This window comes from Oryx dammah, unplaced genomic scaffold (genome assembly GCF_014754425.2).
Source record: "Oryx dammah isolate SB20612 unplaced genomic scaffold, SCBI_Odam_1.1 HiC_scaffold_27, whole genome shotgun sequence".
In the NCBI taxonomy this organism is placed as follows: domain Eukaryota; kingdom Metazoa; phylum Chordata; class Mammalia; order Artiodactyla; family Bovidae; genus Oryx; species Oryx dammah.
The window spans coordinates 23,084,147-23,100,715 of NW_024070211.1; the positions used below are offsets into that span (position 1 = coordinate 23,084,147).

General features: G+C 33.7%; 1 protein-coding gene across 2 annotated transcripts in view; it reads left to right on the forward strand.

The window, feature by feature from the left end:
• The window catches only part of CUL3 (cullin 3), a 103,115-nt gene extending 87,172 nt beyond the window's left edge, over positions 1 to 15,943 (forward strand). For both annotated transcript variants that reach the window (XM_040228474.1, XM_040228475.1), the window contains 6 exons: positions 231 to 355; positions 944 to 1,040; positions 2,438 to 2,572; positions 9,115 to 9,301; positions 13,132 to 13,277; positions 15,470 to 15,943. In XM_040228474.1, coding sequence (XP_040084408.1) covers positions 231 to 355; positions 944 to 1,040; positions 2,438 to 2,572; positions 9,115 to 9,301; positions 13,132 to 13,277; positions 15,470 to 15,601 — 822 coding nt within the window. In that variant the 3' untranslated portion in view covers positions 15,602 to 15,943. The remainder of the gene's footprint in view (positions 1 to 230; positions 356 to 943; positions 1,041 to 2,437; positions 2,573 to 9,114; positions 9,302 to 13,131; positions 13,278 to 15,469) is intronic.
• Positions 15,944 to 16,569: the final 626 nt, after the last annotated feature.

A 16,569-nucleotide genomic window follows, 5' to 3' on the forward strand; every position in this document is an offset into this window, starting at 1 on the left:
ATTTCAGTGACACCAGTAAGACTAAGCAAACATCTTAAGCAATAAAATTTGCCATAGTTAAAATTAGGAAAACATCGGATGAGTCTAACTTTTAAGAAGGTGTGTTTTATTTGTTGGCTATTGGACCTGGAGATAACTACTTTGATAACTGTAACTCTCACAGTGGCTTGGCAATAGATAGCACCTCCTAGCTAACTTGGCGGGGGGACAATTTCTTCTCTTTGCTGCAGGTATCTTTAGGTGGTGTTGATCTCACAGTCCGGGTGCTCACAACAGGATACTGGCCCACTCAGTCAGCCACACCAAAGTGCAACATCCCACCAGCACCAAGACACGCTTTTGAGATATTCAGAAGGTAAATGTAGATTAAACTTTGTATTTCTAAGTACAAATTGTCCAGAATTGAGGTGAATCAGAGCAGTTAGTAGTGTCCCTGATTGAAGAGGAATTTACTCCATTTTTTAATCTTATTTACCCTTTATGCTTTCAGTATGTAAGGATGAATTGCATAATCTCTTTTCAGAGGAATACTAATACCCTTCTTCAGCATTAGTGGATAGTTAGGAGTATATTTTGTATTGTTGATATTTGCCACTAGCTGGGGGTGAATTGTTTTGGGGTTAATTATGGAGAAAGATCATCTTATGAACTGCAGTGGCTGAGCAGCAGCCAGGACAAATAAATATACCAGTAGAAAGTATTTAGTGTACTACCTTTATCACTTACTGTCTAGCTAACTTAGGTCTGTCTTTTTCTGTCTCTTTCCCCCTACCCCTTAATTTACTGTTTCTTTTCTATAAAAAATTGGAACTAAACTTGATTTCTAAGATTTTGTTTAGCTTTTGAAGTCTTCCTTACGTAAATGTTTGTTAAAGATTGGAAGTTTATAATTTCAGATAAATAAGTTATGTAATTCTCAAAAACCTGGTTTGATTTGCCGAAGGTTTTACTTAGCCAAACACAGTGGTCGACAGCTCACACTCCAGCATCACATGGGTTCTGCAGATCTCAATGCCACCTTCTATGGACCAGTTAAAAAGGTAAATATTAATAGTTTGAGCGTATTTTTATTTAATAACTTAGAACTGATTAGTGAGTTTTGTTGATTTGGGTAATCTATTTATTTCTCTTATGTCCCTGCCTGTTTCAAATATTTAGAAGAAGGAAACGTCATCTTGGGTTCTTTACTTCTATTCCTTCAGTTACTAACTTCCTTTGACATTACGAAGACTATGCCAGTATCCTTCCTTGTGGAATAAGTAATATAATTACATTATTTATGAGATTAGACTTGAGATAGTATTGCATAATAAAATGCAGATTGATTTGAGAGCATACAAAAACCATGAGTCCCTTTTCAGAATTCTCAGTCTCCTATAATCCTTATTTCCAATAAATTGAAATCAGGAAAGCTAACAATTAAGATTTGTGAAATGTGCAAAATGTTATCAAAGTGATTATTTAAAAATTAGCAATACACTAGTAAATTGCCTTCATTTTTTAAAAAGTAATTTCTTTTTTGAATGTAAAATTGTGAGCTTTACTTTACTTTTCATTGCTCAGTATAAATAAAATCACAGTCATTTGCCTTATGGCAAAATAATAAAAAGCTTTTAAAAAAATCATTGAAGAAAAAAATACCCAAGTTGTTATCTAGGCAGCAAGTAAGTTTCATTAAACATTTTAATTAAAATCTTAACTTTTATATGTCACTGTAACACCAAAGGTTTTTTTTTTTTAATATTGTGAAAATGCCTACAGTTACAAAACTACATATTACAGTTCTTTCATATTTAATTGAAATGGGAAATATTCCTTAGAATTCATTCAGTTGAATTACATTTAAGACTGTTATATGTTTATTTAGCTGTAAGTGGGAAGGTCAAGGATATTAACTCACTCAGCTTTTAATTCTTGCTTGATTGCTTCTCTTTTAAAGGAGAAGCTTTTTTCTTAAATAATCATGTTAGCTTCTGCAGTTTTATTAAACAGATAAGTAGGTTTTGAAAAGATAATCCATATGTTAATTATTGAGGACTAAATTTGTACTTTTAAATCATAGAGCAGCAGTAGGCTTTAAGGATGACAGAGATTCCCCCCCACCCTTAATTTTAGCTATAATAAAATAAATAATACCATAAATTTTAGCTATAAATAAAAGGAATTATTGATTCATTACTTGTTCAGATAAATTAGCGTGTTCATAATAGGAAAAAATGAGACAGTCCCAAATAAAAACTGTGTGTGTGTGTGTGTTTACACACACATATATACATATACACTTTTAAAGTAACATTTCTTTTTTATGTAGGAATGAGTCCTGTCATTTTGTTAAGGCAGGTTTGGACATTGCAGAGCTTGTTTCACAAACATACTGATAAAGTTATCAGAAGATAATTATATCTTGGTTCTATTTTTATGTTTAAAAATTAAACAGGAAGATGGATCTGAAGTTGGCGTCGGAGGCGCACAAGTAACTGGCTCTAATACACGGAAGCATATATTGCAAGTCTCCACTTTCCAGATGACCATATTAATGCTCTTCAATAATAGAGAAAAATACACATTTGAGGTATGGGTTGGTTGTGTGGATTTTACCTTGTTGTATTGTTACTTGAGTCTTTCTTGTTTGAATAACCTAATGTAGAATTATTATTGAAAAGGATTTGAGTAATAACCTTTCAGAATATAATCAGAGAAAAAGTATAGCATAAAATTGGACCATGGAACCATGAAACTGTGAACGTTATATACTTCTTGAGTCATGTTTCATTGGGTTTTCTAAGTCAACTTTGTTGAAATGGTATGTTTTATATAGTAAAACATAACTCCATCTAAGTTCACAGTTTGAGTTTTAACAGATATATTCACCTCTGTAACAAGCATCACTGAATCAAGATACAGAATATTATATTGTTGTTCAGTCACTAAGTTGTGTCCAACTCTTTTGCGACCCTGTGTACTATAGCCTGCTGGGCTCCTCTGTCCATGGAAATTTTCAGACAAGAGTACTGAAGTGGTTTGCCCTTTGCATCTTCAGGGCATAGTCCTCACCCAGGGATGGAACACACGTTTCCTGCATTGGCAGTTGGATTCTTTACCACTGAGCCACCAGGGAAGCCCACATGGGATATCTTCCCCCGATTTTTATACTCTGTTTCAGTCATTTCCCTCTCAGTATCTCCAGACCCAGGCAGCTAGCTGTCTGCTTTGTATCACTGTAAATTAGTTTTGGCTTTCTAGAATTTCATATAATTGGAGCCACATGATACATATCACTTTTGTCCAGCTTCTTTTACAAAGTCTAGTACTTTAAGATTAATCCATGTTGTTGAGTGTATAGTTTTCAGTAGTTTATTTTTATTGCTGAGTGATACTCTGCTACATGGATCTGTTATGGTTTCTTTATCCACTCACCTCTTGATAGGCATTTCGATTGTTGGGTTGAATTTAGATTGTAGTGAATAGAGCTGTATGTTTAATTTTTTTTTCTTTTGCACTTTGCATTACTGTGCTTTTGCAAATCCATTTTTTTTAAGTGATTATTTTTTAAATTGAGGAGTATTAATTGCTTTACAGTGTTGTATCGTTTCTGCAGCATAGCATGAATCAGTTGTATGTGTACGTAGATCCCCTACCCCGTGATTAAGCCTCTCTCCCATCCCCATCCCATCCTTCTAGGTCATCACAGACCACTGAGCTACCAGGCTGCATCCTGGAGTGATTTTACTTTTTCCATTTCTACCAGCAGTGCAGGAGAGCTCTCGTTGCCCCACATCCTCTCTAAAGTCTAATATTCTCAGTCTTTTAAATTTTAGCCATTTTAGCTAGTGTGCAATTACACCTATTCGTTGTGGATTTAATTTCTTACCTTGATTGCTAATGGTGATGACCATTTTTTTGTTAATTAATGTGCCACTTAATGTGTCTTATTTGATGAGTTCTTTGTTCATATAACTTTATTGGGTTGTTTAAAAATTCTTTATAAGATTTGGATACAGATCCTTTGTCACTTCTATGTGCTATGAATATTTTCTCACAGTCTGTTATTTGCCCTTTTATTTTCTTAATTTTACTAAGAGCAGAACTTTTTAATATTGACAAAGTCCAGTAGCCACTGTTTTATGGTTTGTGCTTTTGATAGTCTCTCTAAGAAATTATTGGCTGTTGTGTGGTTTCAAAGATTTTCTTCTATAATTAGCTTTTTACATTTAGATGTATGATCAATTTCAAGTTAATTTTTTTGGTATGGTTATAGGTAGGATTAAGAATTATTTCCTCTACCCACATATATTCACTTGTTCATTCAGCATCATTTGTAAAAAGCACTAACTATTCTTTTCTCATTGAATTACTTTAGCCCCTTTATTTAGAAAAAATAAAATCAGTTTACCATATGTATGTATTTCTCCACACTCTCACTCTGTTTCATTACTTTCTGTCTGTCCCTTTGGTAATTTTACACTATCTTGATAGTGTCAACTTTCTTTTTTTAGAGTAACTATAAAAATATACTTTTTATTACTTTTTTCTCCCATTAAGTCATGATTTGATTGAATTATATTCAGTTAGTCTTTTCCCATATGTTTAATGAGTAGGTTGGAGTTGAAATGAGGATCATGTGATATTTTTAAATTAAGTTTAAATGAAAGATAATAAATATTTGAAAAGCTGTAGAGTTACTGCCATATTTATACTTAATTGAAAATGAATTTTCAGATACAGGTGAACATTGAAAGTTTTAAATTTGAAATGAGCAATTAAATTATAGGCCTATTTTAATACTAATTCCCTTTATATGATGATAATATGGTTGAGAGATGACTTTTTACGTGGTGATGCTTCAGAGAAATATTTTGAAACCTTAGTGTTTTAAGTCAGTGGCTAAGCCAAGAGATTTTGCTCTCGTAAATTTCCAGGTGTATATTATGTATTACTTCGGGAAAAATGTTAATTTCCAAACACAAAATTACATATGATTGAATCCTAAGAATATTGATTTCAAGTAAGTATTGAGTACCTTACCCAAACATTGTAAAGCTTTTCAGGCAGGTAGAAGTGAATTATCTCTTAACAGCTTGGATGTTTTAGTCTGGAGCTATCATGGATAATATATTTTAAACAAACAAGCTACTTAATAAATACTAGATCGGGTTTTCAGAGCCCTACTTTATAAAGAGCTGGTAAAAATAATAGGATAAACAAAATCATAAATGAGTTTTCTTAAACCATTATTGGAATTGCTAGTAATTTTAGTGGTTCGAGCTGTTCTCCTTCCCTGTCCAGTTGGGATCATTGAGTCTAATTTAGGTAGAAGGAAAAATTAAGTAGAAAATTGCTCTAATATTTTACATTTTAGCTGTGTCAAACCAGAATCCTGAGCATAAGTGGCATATGTAAAATGCCATTTCGATGGCTCCAAAACCTCTGCTTGCATCTCGAACCAGGCAATGGTGAAAAGGCTCATGACACATTCACACTGTGTGCTTACAGTCTGCTGCATAAGTTTTATTAGGCATCTGTTTTGCAAAAACCTTCACATATTAGAGAAGATAATTAAAAGTACTTAATAATTATTAAAGGAAGCTGGTCTCTTCAAATATTCTTTATGAATTCAGTAAAATAGAGTATTTTTTATTTAATGCTACATAACAAATCTCAGCTTCATGTTGTAAAACAGCCACTAACAATTCATTATCTTTTGTGGTTTCTTTGGGTTGGGGATTCAGGAGGGGCTTGATTGAGTTGTGGCTTGGAATCTTTAATGAGGTTATGTTAAGATGTCAGCTGGGGCTTCAGTTATCTAATGTTGTCAGGACTGGAAAATACTATTGGTATGCACCTTTTTCCACATGACTGGAAAGTTTGTTTTGGCTGTTAACCAAACTTAGCGGGTATTAGATTCTCTCCATGTGGGCTTTACCAGACATGGTTGTTTGATTGTCCTTGTATCCTGGTGGCTAACTTTCCCTAGAGTGAGTGATCCAAGAGACCCAGGCAGAACCTGCAGTGCCTTTATGATCAAGCCTTGAAAATCACATATTGTCACTTCCTTATTTTGTTGGTCACTAATGTCACCCTGATAAAGTGAGGGGACCACACAAGATTAAAACGTACCAGAGTCACCATGGGCCATCTTGAGAACTGCCTTCAAAAGGTAGCATTTATTATAGTGTCACATTTAATCCATAGTAGTCAGTCTGAAGAGACTTTTTCCTCTTTTTATATATTTTTTGGAATATAGTCCATATTGTGATTTAGAACAGCTAAAGTACCAAAATATATATTTAATGGTAGTCTGTACCTTAGATTTTAGTAACTAGCATTAAACTTTTGAAAGAGGTACGGATATTAATACATGTTTTTCTGAATGTTCTTTATTGATACTTTTTTAAAATTTCTGAGAATGAGATTAAAAGCTAATTGTTGACAGTAGCAGAATTAATGTCAGACAGAATTTGCATAGACAATCATTAAACACCAGTGGTATTTCATCGAGAAATTATGTCATTATTGTGACATAACAACACATAAAGGAAAATGATTGGAAGTACAAGGAGAAATAGATAACTCCATTGTTACAGAAAGCCCTCACATATGTACTGATATATGTACTCAATAAAAAAGGATACTAAAGATCTGAATTAACACAGCAAATTAAAATTGAAAGTTATACTGGGAACTTTGAACCAGAAATCAAAATACATAAATTGTTCTTGAGAAATGACTCTTTGCGACTCTGTGGACTGTAGCCCATCAGGTTCCTCCATCCATGGGATTTACTAAAACTGAACTAGGAAAATATAAAAAAGATAAGGAAGCCATAGGTTATTCAAAATAAATATACAAATATTAAATGAAATATTATTAGCAGGTTATATTCAGCAGTGTGTTAAAATAATAATCCACCCTATCCAAGTAGGGTTTCTTCCTGGAATACAGATAAGGCGTTTGTCAACAGAGAGCTATTGAGATTTTATAATAATAATACAACTAACTGAGGAGACATGAGTTCAAGGAGAAAAATCAATGATGTCTATGGATGTACGCAAAGCATATGAGAAAAGTCAGTCCTGATTTCTTATTTCCAGATGGGGCACTCTTGGCCACCTAAGAATAGAAAAAATGCCTTAATGGTATAAAGGTGGACCTAATGAGAGATCTAATAAGCAAGCAGAAATTAGTAGTCAACCTTAGACACCTTCCCCTTAAGGTTAGAAACGATTTATACCCGCCTTTACTCCTACTGTCCAGCCTTGTTCTGCAGGTCCTAATGAACACACTAAAAAAGAAAAATGACAAATATCAAGAGCTGACAAAGTTTATAGACAGTATGATTGTCAAGTATAATAATCAACTAAGAAACTATTCTTTGAGGAGAATTTGGTTGAAAAATCTTTCTATAAATCAGACTTACTATTAGTAAGTCCCTTCTCTCTGCATCAGAATTAATTGGAAAATGACATGAGGAAAGGGATATTTTAATAATCATAATCTTTCTGGGAATCATTCTAACACAGAAAGTACAAGACTTAAACCAAAAAGGCAATAAGAGAAAAGAATATGGAAGGGTAAATGTACCTAAATGAGAAAGCTATGTGTTATAAAGGAATTTGGGTTGGTTTTTTTTTAAGTCATCTATAAATTCAGTGTCTCAATCCAAATCTGTGTAGATTTATTTTCTATGAAATTTGACAACTGATCCCAAAATTCATCTGGTCAAGGGAATGCACAAGAATAGGCAAGGAGGGGCAGGGGTTTGGAGATGGGAAAGCCCAGTAAGAGGGAAAGGAATATGTCTTAATACCCAAACATAACTTGAAGTTAAAATTGTTTTTAACATGTGTGAACAAACAGCTCGTTTGAACAAAACAGAAAGTCCAGAAACAGAGTAGTAGTATACAGAAGTGTTTGGGATGTGATAAATTTGCCATTTCTAATAAATGGAATTGAAATAACTGCTAATTCATTTGTGGGAATGGAAAGAGAGTAGTTCCATATGTCATATCAAATGCAAAATCGTAATCAAATTCCACTGATCTATTGAGATAATGGAGATTTATTTATTGATGAAGCATGAATTTCTACCTAAAAAGGCATTTCTGGTTCTTTGACTCTGGATAAACAATAATATAGGTAAATAAGTCACTTTAGTATGTACATAATAATTAAAATTAACATTGTTTATTAAGAGCACATATTGAATTTGCTAGGATTGACATTGATGTGTCTAAAGTATGTAGACATACGGAGATCATTGGAAGCTAAGGAATGTGCATCATCACTAAGACTGACAGGCCTCTCAGTCCTCACCTACCTGTAGTCCTCTGAAAAAGCCTAATAGTATTCCTCAGGATCTTAAAGGACGATGACTTGTTCCAGATCAGTTACATGGTCTAAATAACACCATCTTTATGCCCATTCTTCCTGCGCTCCATTTGAGGGAAAAAAACAGCCTTATACAGTGAATCAAAATGATACATCCCAATGTGAAGACTTGAGCCATGCAGTACCTGTCGATATGTATCATACAGATGTACAGTTCTCTTCCTGTCCCATTGACATAAAAAAGTATACAACGAATTTACTGCTTTTCATGTTTAATACAAAAATTACCAAGTATTTAATTTTTTTTTCATTTGGTTATACAGGCAGTAAATATGGTTAAATTGGATTGTAAATCTTTGATAGTATACTTTGCTTATTTCTAGGGAAAAGTTGCTAAGCAAAGAGTAGTATGGATAAACTTGGGAGGAAGATTGTAGAGTATTTCTAAAGGTAGCATTTGTATGTTGGTTAACACTTTATTTTTACCTAAATATTAAAGCAAGCCCCTGCTAATCTCTGTTGGATGACATTCTTAGACCGGACTTTATATCCCTGCAGGAAAAAACATAGCTTTTCGATGTTCTGTGGCTTGAACCACCTTTTTCTCTAGGGTGTTCAAATAAGTGAGATTTTAGTGAAGTGTCATAACAAAGTTTTTTGTTGTGAATTATTTCTTAAATGGAATTACCTCTCTTAACTACTGCCTGGTCAATTTTACTTACTAATTAACTAATTTAATCTTTCACACTGTTAATCTGGCCTCTTGTTAATCCGGTGAAATTTCAGGAAATTCAACAGGAGACAGATATCCCTGAAAGAGAACTTGTTAGAGCCCTGCAATCCCTCGCCTGTGGTAAACCAACACAGCGGGTCCTCACCAAGGAGCCCAAGTCAAAGGAGATAGAAAATGGTCACATATTTACAGTTAATGATCAGTTCACGTCCAAACTACACAGAGTCAAGATTCAAACAGGTATCTGAAATCATCTTTTTCTCTTAAAAATTACATACATATTTTTTCTTAGAAGTTCTTAACGTTGTATTTCTGTTTTTTAAAAAGTAATGTTTTTCTGTGTGCTGCATGATACATAGACTTTAAGAGATAAAGTGACTTTTATCATTGTATGTTCCTGTCAAAATGCAGTTGAATCCAAGTTCAGGAAGCATTTGAAAAATTAATTCATAAATGTGATCAAGTATTATTTTCATATGGTTTTCAGCAAGTGAAATACAATTTTATGGATGTTTTCTTAAAAAAATTGCTTTTAACTGGTTAACAAATAGTCAATGAAGTCTGCTTTTAAAACTGATTTACAAATTTTTCAAAATTGTGAGTTATCTATTTAAAATTTAATCTTTAGATGCAGCTATTTATATTCTGATAAATATTTAAATTTCAAAACTTTAAAAACCCATATTATTTCTCTAACTTTTTAAAAACAGAGATAACCCTGTTGTGAACAGTTTTTGGTTCAGCTTTTTTTTAGGATGACAGTAAATGTCCTATCTGTTGTATATTTAATAGTGTAAGGTGTATATTTTTTATGTATTTAAGAAGGCAAAAAGGCACTTCACCTTTGCTGAATATTTAAAACTCTTAGTGTAGCTTGCTACCTGGTTTTTAGATGAGCTTCCCAGTGATAATTTGTCCAATACACCTAATATATCTGTGTAATAAAACCTGTGTTTATTAATCTAATAAAATCTGTGTAATAAATACCTGTGTATTTTAAAATAAGCATTTAAAATGACTTCAATTTTCTGATTTTTATATATTATAATAAAAGATAAAGTCTTAAAAAATTTTTTAATATTAAGTATACAGTTGATTGCCAGAATACACTGATTCAAGAACTTTGTATATACACTTTAGTTTTTCTTTTTGACTCTAAATAGGATTTTTTTTTCATAGCAAAGTGGTATCTCTTTATAGCCATGACTACTTTTGTTTATTCATTGGAACCCATATCATTGATCCATATCTTTGGGACACAGATGTATGTTAAAAAATAGAACAATGCTAAAGGGTGGTTGTGGAATAAAATATCTTTTTCACTAGTGTAAGACATAAGACTGCAGTTTTGGGCAGAGATAGGTTTTGGATTTCAGAAGTTACGTGTATCTCAGATTTGGAGGATGTGTGGTGATACAGATCTGAATTACCTAGCCTCAGCCTGCTTAATCCTAAATAAATGTCTTTGTAATTCAAGATTCTGTCATGCCCAGCTAATATTGTCAGATAGTATTATGATTATTTAAAAAAGTCTTCTTCATAGATTTTTAATTTTTGGTGTTAAGTATGTAGTATATATGTGTATAGTATTTTAGATTTCATTAAAAAAGAATTACAGTTAAATGTGATAAAAAATTTGACTAAATGACCTTTTTTAAAGTTTTCAGCTATCAAATTCCATAAAGAAAAATGTGTTTCATTTTTGAAATGGTACTTAGGTTATCTTGGCTCTTACTGATTTTTGTGGAAGTTAAAGTTTTCTCTCTGGTCCTAAGTATATTCCTCCTGATACATATAGATACTTAGGTACCCACTTATGCAGCATATATCCTTGTTATGCTTCTCTTAAACACATAATATTATGCTCACTCTGGGAATGAGCTCCATCCTCACATTTTTAAAAACATAACCCACAGTCTTGGAGTATATTTATTTAGGTGACCAAATTTAGATGAACTAAGTGTGTTGTTAAAAAAAATTTTTCCCTCCACTGTATTATCTGTTTTCACATCAGCAAAAAAAGTGAAAAATGCTGTAAAAGTGAAAAAGTGAAAAATGCTCAATTAAATTTTGCCACATTTGCTTAAGCACCTTTATTTCTACCTTCCCATTCTCCCTCTCCCTTCATATATGTTTATAGTTCCTGCAGTATTTGGACTTAATTTGCAGACATCATAACATAATTTGCAAACATTGTAACACTTATCCCTTAAATACTTGAGAATATACTTATCTCAGAATTTTTTACCACAAAATTGTACTATATCAGACCCATAAATTAATTATTAATTAGAAATTAATTCCAAACATCTATATGTATTACCCATATTTGCATGTCCATGGTTGTCTCATTTTCATAATAATATTTTTGGGTCCAGGATTCACTCAAGAGCTCCACATTACAGTGATTTTAATGTTTCTTTAGTTCTGTTTAAACCAGTGTCTCTTTGTTTTTCCCCTTATAGTATGGAATTTTTGAAGAAAAGCATTTTTCTCCTTTAGTTGAGCATTTTAATCTAATTTTATTATTTTTCTTGTTAATGTGTTGATTAACTTGGGAGAAGACCCTGAAAGTAGAATTCTTAACCAAGGAATTCTAATTAGAAATAACTGAATGGGCACATCAGAATGATCTTCTGAATTGTAGTCTGCTGTCTCATGGGTGTGCCCAGGCCTAAGTCAGCAATATTTTATGTGGTACTTTGTAATATTTCAGTTTTTACTCCAGAAACTTCACATCTATCTACTATCGATAACCAAATAAACTACATCAATTACCACTTTTCTTTCTCTGCTACTTCAGTTAGAGCAAGGTTATAAGAGAAAGAACTTTTATACTTAAATCTTGAGAAGTTGGCTTGAAGACTGGGGAATAACAGAGTAAGACTACTCCGAAAGAGTGGAATGCAGTTTACATTGTTGTTCAGTTGCTCAGTCAGGTCTGACTCTTTGCGACCCCATGGACTGCAGCATGCTAGACTTCCCTGTCCTTCACTGTCTCCTGGAGTTTGCTCAGACTCATGTCCATTGAGTCATTGATGCCATCCAACCATTTCACCCTCTGTCTCTCCCGTCTCCTCCTGCCCTCAGTCTTCCAGTGAGTCAGATCGTCACATCAGGTGGCCAAAGTTTGGAGCTTCAGCATCAGTCCTTCCAATAAAAATATTCAGGGTCGATTCCTTTAGGATTGACTGGTTTGATTTCCTTGCAGTCCAAGGGACTCTCAAAGAGTCTTTACCAGCACCATAGTTAGAGCATCAATTCTTCGATGCTCAGCCTTTTTTATTGTCCAGCTCTCATATCTGTGTGATTACTTGGAAGAACCATAGCTTTGACTATATGGACTTTTGTAGGCCAAGAATGTCTCTGCTTTTTAATGTGTTGTCTAGGTTTGTCATTGCTTTTATTCCAAGGAGCAAGTGTCTTTTAATTTCATGTCTGTCGTCACCCTCCCCAGTGATTTTGGAGCCAAATTAGTGATATTGTGACATTTAGGAATTACTAAGATAAATGACAAATTGTTGAATAATTGATGAGGTGTCCAAATGGAGTTTTGTTAAGAGACATTCTGGTGATACTTCAAAATTTTTTTATTTAGCTAGCTAAATCTTGGCAATACATGCTCTTTTGTCCTCTTAAAGTCCCCACGTTTCTCCCATTTGAGGTGGTTTTGGTGAGGCTTAACTTGAAGTCATATTGGTAAGATACTACTTAATCTCTGGAAGTCACAAGCAGTGAAAATTCTTTACTGATAATCTTACTGCTAACTATATGTGGCTACCATTTTTCTTCTAGGAAAGGAATCATTCTAGTCTATAAAAATAAAATTGGTTTTATTATCTCTATAAAATTAAGCTTCTAATATTTAAAAACAAAAATCTAGAATTAAATTTAATATTCAGTAAACTTTGAATTAGGTACTTTTTGTATGTTTATTTGAATAGTATGTGTGTAGTATATATTCAGGTTGAAATTGATTTTTTTAGGTTAAGATTGCCTATAAATAATTTTTCGTTGTGTGTGAAATTTGCATGATAATCACATGGTAAATGTCTTTATTTCTCTTGTAGTTGCTGCCAAGCAAGGTGAATCCGACCCAGAAAGGAAAGAAACAAGGCAGAAAGTAGACGACGACAGAAAACATGAGATAGAAGCTGCTATAGTGCGGATAATGAAATCTAGGAAGAAGATGCAGCACAATGTGTTAGTAGCAGAGGTGAGGACTCTTCCAGACAGCACGGATGTGGAAAAGGCAAAATCACTTTAACAGCTTAAACTTAGGAGAGTACTGTTGTATTTTAAAATACAGTCTTCAAATTTGAAAACTGTAGTCAATTAACACAGTATTAAAAACCTGGCACATTCTTGACAGTTAAGCATAGCTGAGCATCAAATTATGTGCACACCTTAAAAACAAACATGCTTGTAGTAAAGATGTAAGATTTTTGTGAAGCCATTGAAATAGTGAGGAAAGAGGTGATTAGGGTTGAATAAAGTATTGGGTGAAGATGGAGAACCAAATGAAGACAAATGGGAAGAGAAACTGACAGCATGGGAAATGAAAAAGAGGAGTGGAGGATGACTCTTAGGCCCCTAGTTTGATTGGCTAGATCGAGGTTGGTTTCTTTAACTGAAAAGGGAAGGGGTATGTACTACTGTGTTCCACAGGTCAGTTAAAACCATTTTTATAAGTTGACTTTGTATTACATTGACAAAGGAAGAGAATTATGAGTGAGTGGTCAGTAATTTCAAAAATCATTTAAAAACCAAATCAAATAAACATTTAATATGTGTTGGCAATTAGGTGACTGATTAGTTTTCCCATTTTCATTGGACTGGTAAGAGTGAACATTTGGTGGCAGTGCCTTGAGAAGTAAATGGAGCTAAAACCATGTGAGTGGCTTGTCCTTTGGGATGCTGTCTTGTGGGAAAGGGCATGAAGAATAACACCTAGAGGATTATGTGTTGAGGTGAGGGCATCAGAACATTTGTTTTCTCGATGGGCACACCTTGTGTTGCATTTATAGTCTAAGGATAAAGAAAGGATGCTTAAAAACAAAAGGAAAGAACAGGGATGAGGGATAATTAATGTACTAAAGTCTAGAAAAAGAAAGGCAAGAGAATTGTGTAGAGAACGCACAGGCAGTCGGTGTGTTAATGAATGTTACTGAATACCTCTTCCTGAAACCCAGGGCAGGAGGCAGGGGTGGTTCTAAAGAAAGGTGGATACATGCTTGGATAAACAGGTTAAGTGCAACATGGTGAGAGTTAGAGGAATTTCACATGAGAATGACTTCTTTTCTTATGTAAAACAGGATGTGAGGTTATGGTGCTTGGAAACTTGCTATACTTGAATACTATAAATTTGTGTTATCAGTCTGTACCAGAGATTGGCAGCCTTTTTTTAAATGGCATGAAAGCACCTATAGATAACAAATGAGGGTGGCTGTTCCAGGAAAAATTTACAACAGGCAGTGGGCTGTATTTGCCTGTAGGGTGCAATTTGTTGACTCCAGTTCTACACAAAAGGTATAAAAACTACAACTTAGTAAAGAACTGAATAGTGGCTTTTGGGGTGTTGTAGAATGGGTGCTTATGGAATGGAACCAAAGGAATTGAAGGTACTGTTGCGACTGCAGCTAAAGTGATCTTACATGAAAGGAAGAGGTAAGATCAGAAGGATTTAGATTCTCATCTCTTCTGGTTCTGTTTGCTACTTACAACTTATCATTTTTCCTCTCTGGCTTATTTTCCACTTCTGTAAAATGAGACAGCCAACTTTGCAGGGTTAAGAGTATCAGATAAATATATATAAAACTGACATATATAGAGAGTGTATAGTCAGGTTGTGGCTACTGTGCTGTAGTTACTGTTTTATTATTACTGATGTAACAAGACCTAGAATCCTGACAGCTGTTGAAGAAAAGAATATTAACAGTAGCACTTAACTGTGGGACAGTGGATTATCCTGCATCACATCTGTTAACTCATTTAATATACACAACAACTTCATGAGGTTAATAATTTCCCGAGGACCCAGAGCTAGTGAGAGAGCTGGAATTTGAATCTCTGAATTGGGATGGTAACTTAGAAGGCACTAGATTATAGCTTCAAAGTGGTTAAACTATAGGGTGACAGTAAATTGATACGAATATATTCCAACTAGTTCATCTGCTAATCCATTTGAGCATTCACATCCTCATATGAGGAGATATGTTCTAGCCAGCCACACAGGACATTTTCAACAGTATCATTTTTAATTTTCATAATCAAATTACTGAAGTTTGATCTGAGGCTTAAAATGGTACATCATTTCATTTCAAAGATAATTGTGTTTATATGGAAATATTTTTTGTTTCAGATTCTCTGGTAGAAGTTAGTTTGTTTATTTTTTAACCTCTCTTTTAGGTAACTCAGCAGTTGAAGGCTCGATTCTTACCAAGTCCAGTTGTTATTAAAAAACGTATTGAAGGACTTATTGAGAGAGAATATTTGGCACGAACACCTGAGGATCGCAAAGTATACACATATGTAGCATAAAATGCGTTCAGAAACTTGATTTATTATTGGACTGTACTCTTCGCATGGACTGGGAAGTTCTTTTAAATCATTAAATATTAAGATGACCATCTCTTCTGTTAAATTACAGTACATGTTCTAGACCATTCAGATCAAGCCTTTACTCCCTTTGAGAGTTTTCAACATCAGTTGATTGAGCTTCAGGCTTTACAACGTTTATCCCTGTAGAGATCATCTTTACAGTTCCTCGGGAAAATGTGAATGTGCTGAGTTTTGTTTTCAATACTGTATGAAAACAGGAAAAAATAAAACAAAATTTAGAAAATACAGCTCATTAAAATAAAAATTGTTGGATTTCATTTCCCCAGGTCTTCAGTGTTCATGTAATTGTGTTTTTGTAGCGTTGTTTAGCACTTTGCACATTGTATAAGTTGGGTAACAATAATGGTAAAAGCAGTGCCACAATTCCCAGTTATCTCACTCTGCTTAAGGCATTTCTTTAGCTCGTCTTGTTTAATTTAAAGGTTTGACTACATACAGAGACCGAAGCATAAAATTTGAGCATGCTTTATTCTACCACTTGCACTTACTAATCTAATAGCCTTATGACCAGGAACCTTTGTTTTGGGCTCAGTACACACCCTGATTTGATTTTTCCCTACTGTAATTTGAGATGTCCCAAATTCTTAACAATGATTAGGTTTTGTTCTGCATTATTTCTAGAGAAAGAAAATATTTTAGTATGTATAAATTGTACAATAATTTTTTGCTGTTGTATGCACTGCTGATAGTGGATTGTATAGGGCAGTGTTTATTTCATTTATTGTAGGCAAACACAAATGAGTTTAGTATACATATACTCACTAATTCAAGTATGTCAGAGCACAAAGTTGGCAGCTGGTTATATTTAATTCAGCCCCTCTGAAAAGCACATGTGGTCTACACTTTGTTTCTAAATATCTTAGGTTCCCCCTCTCAAATATATATAT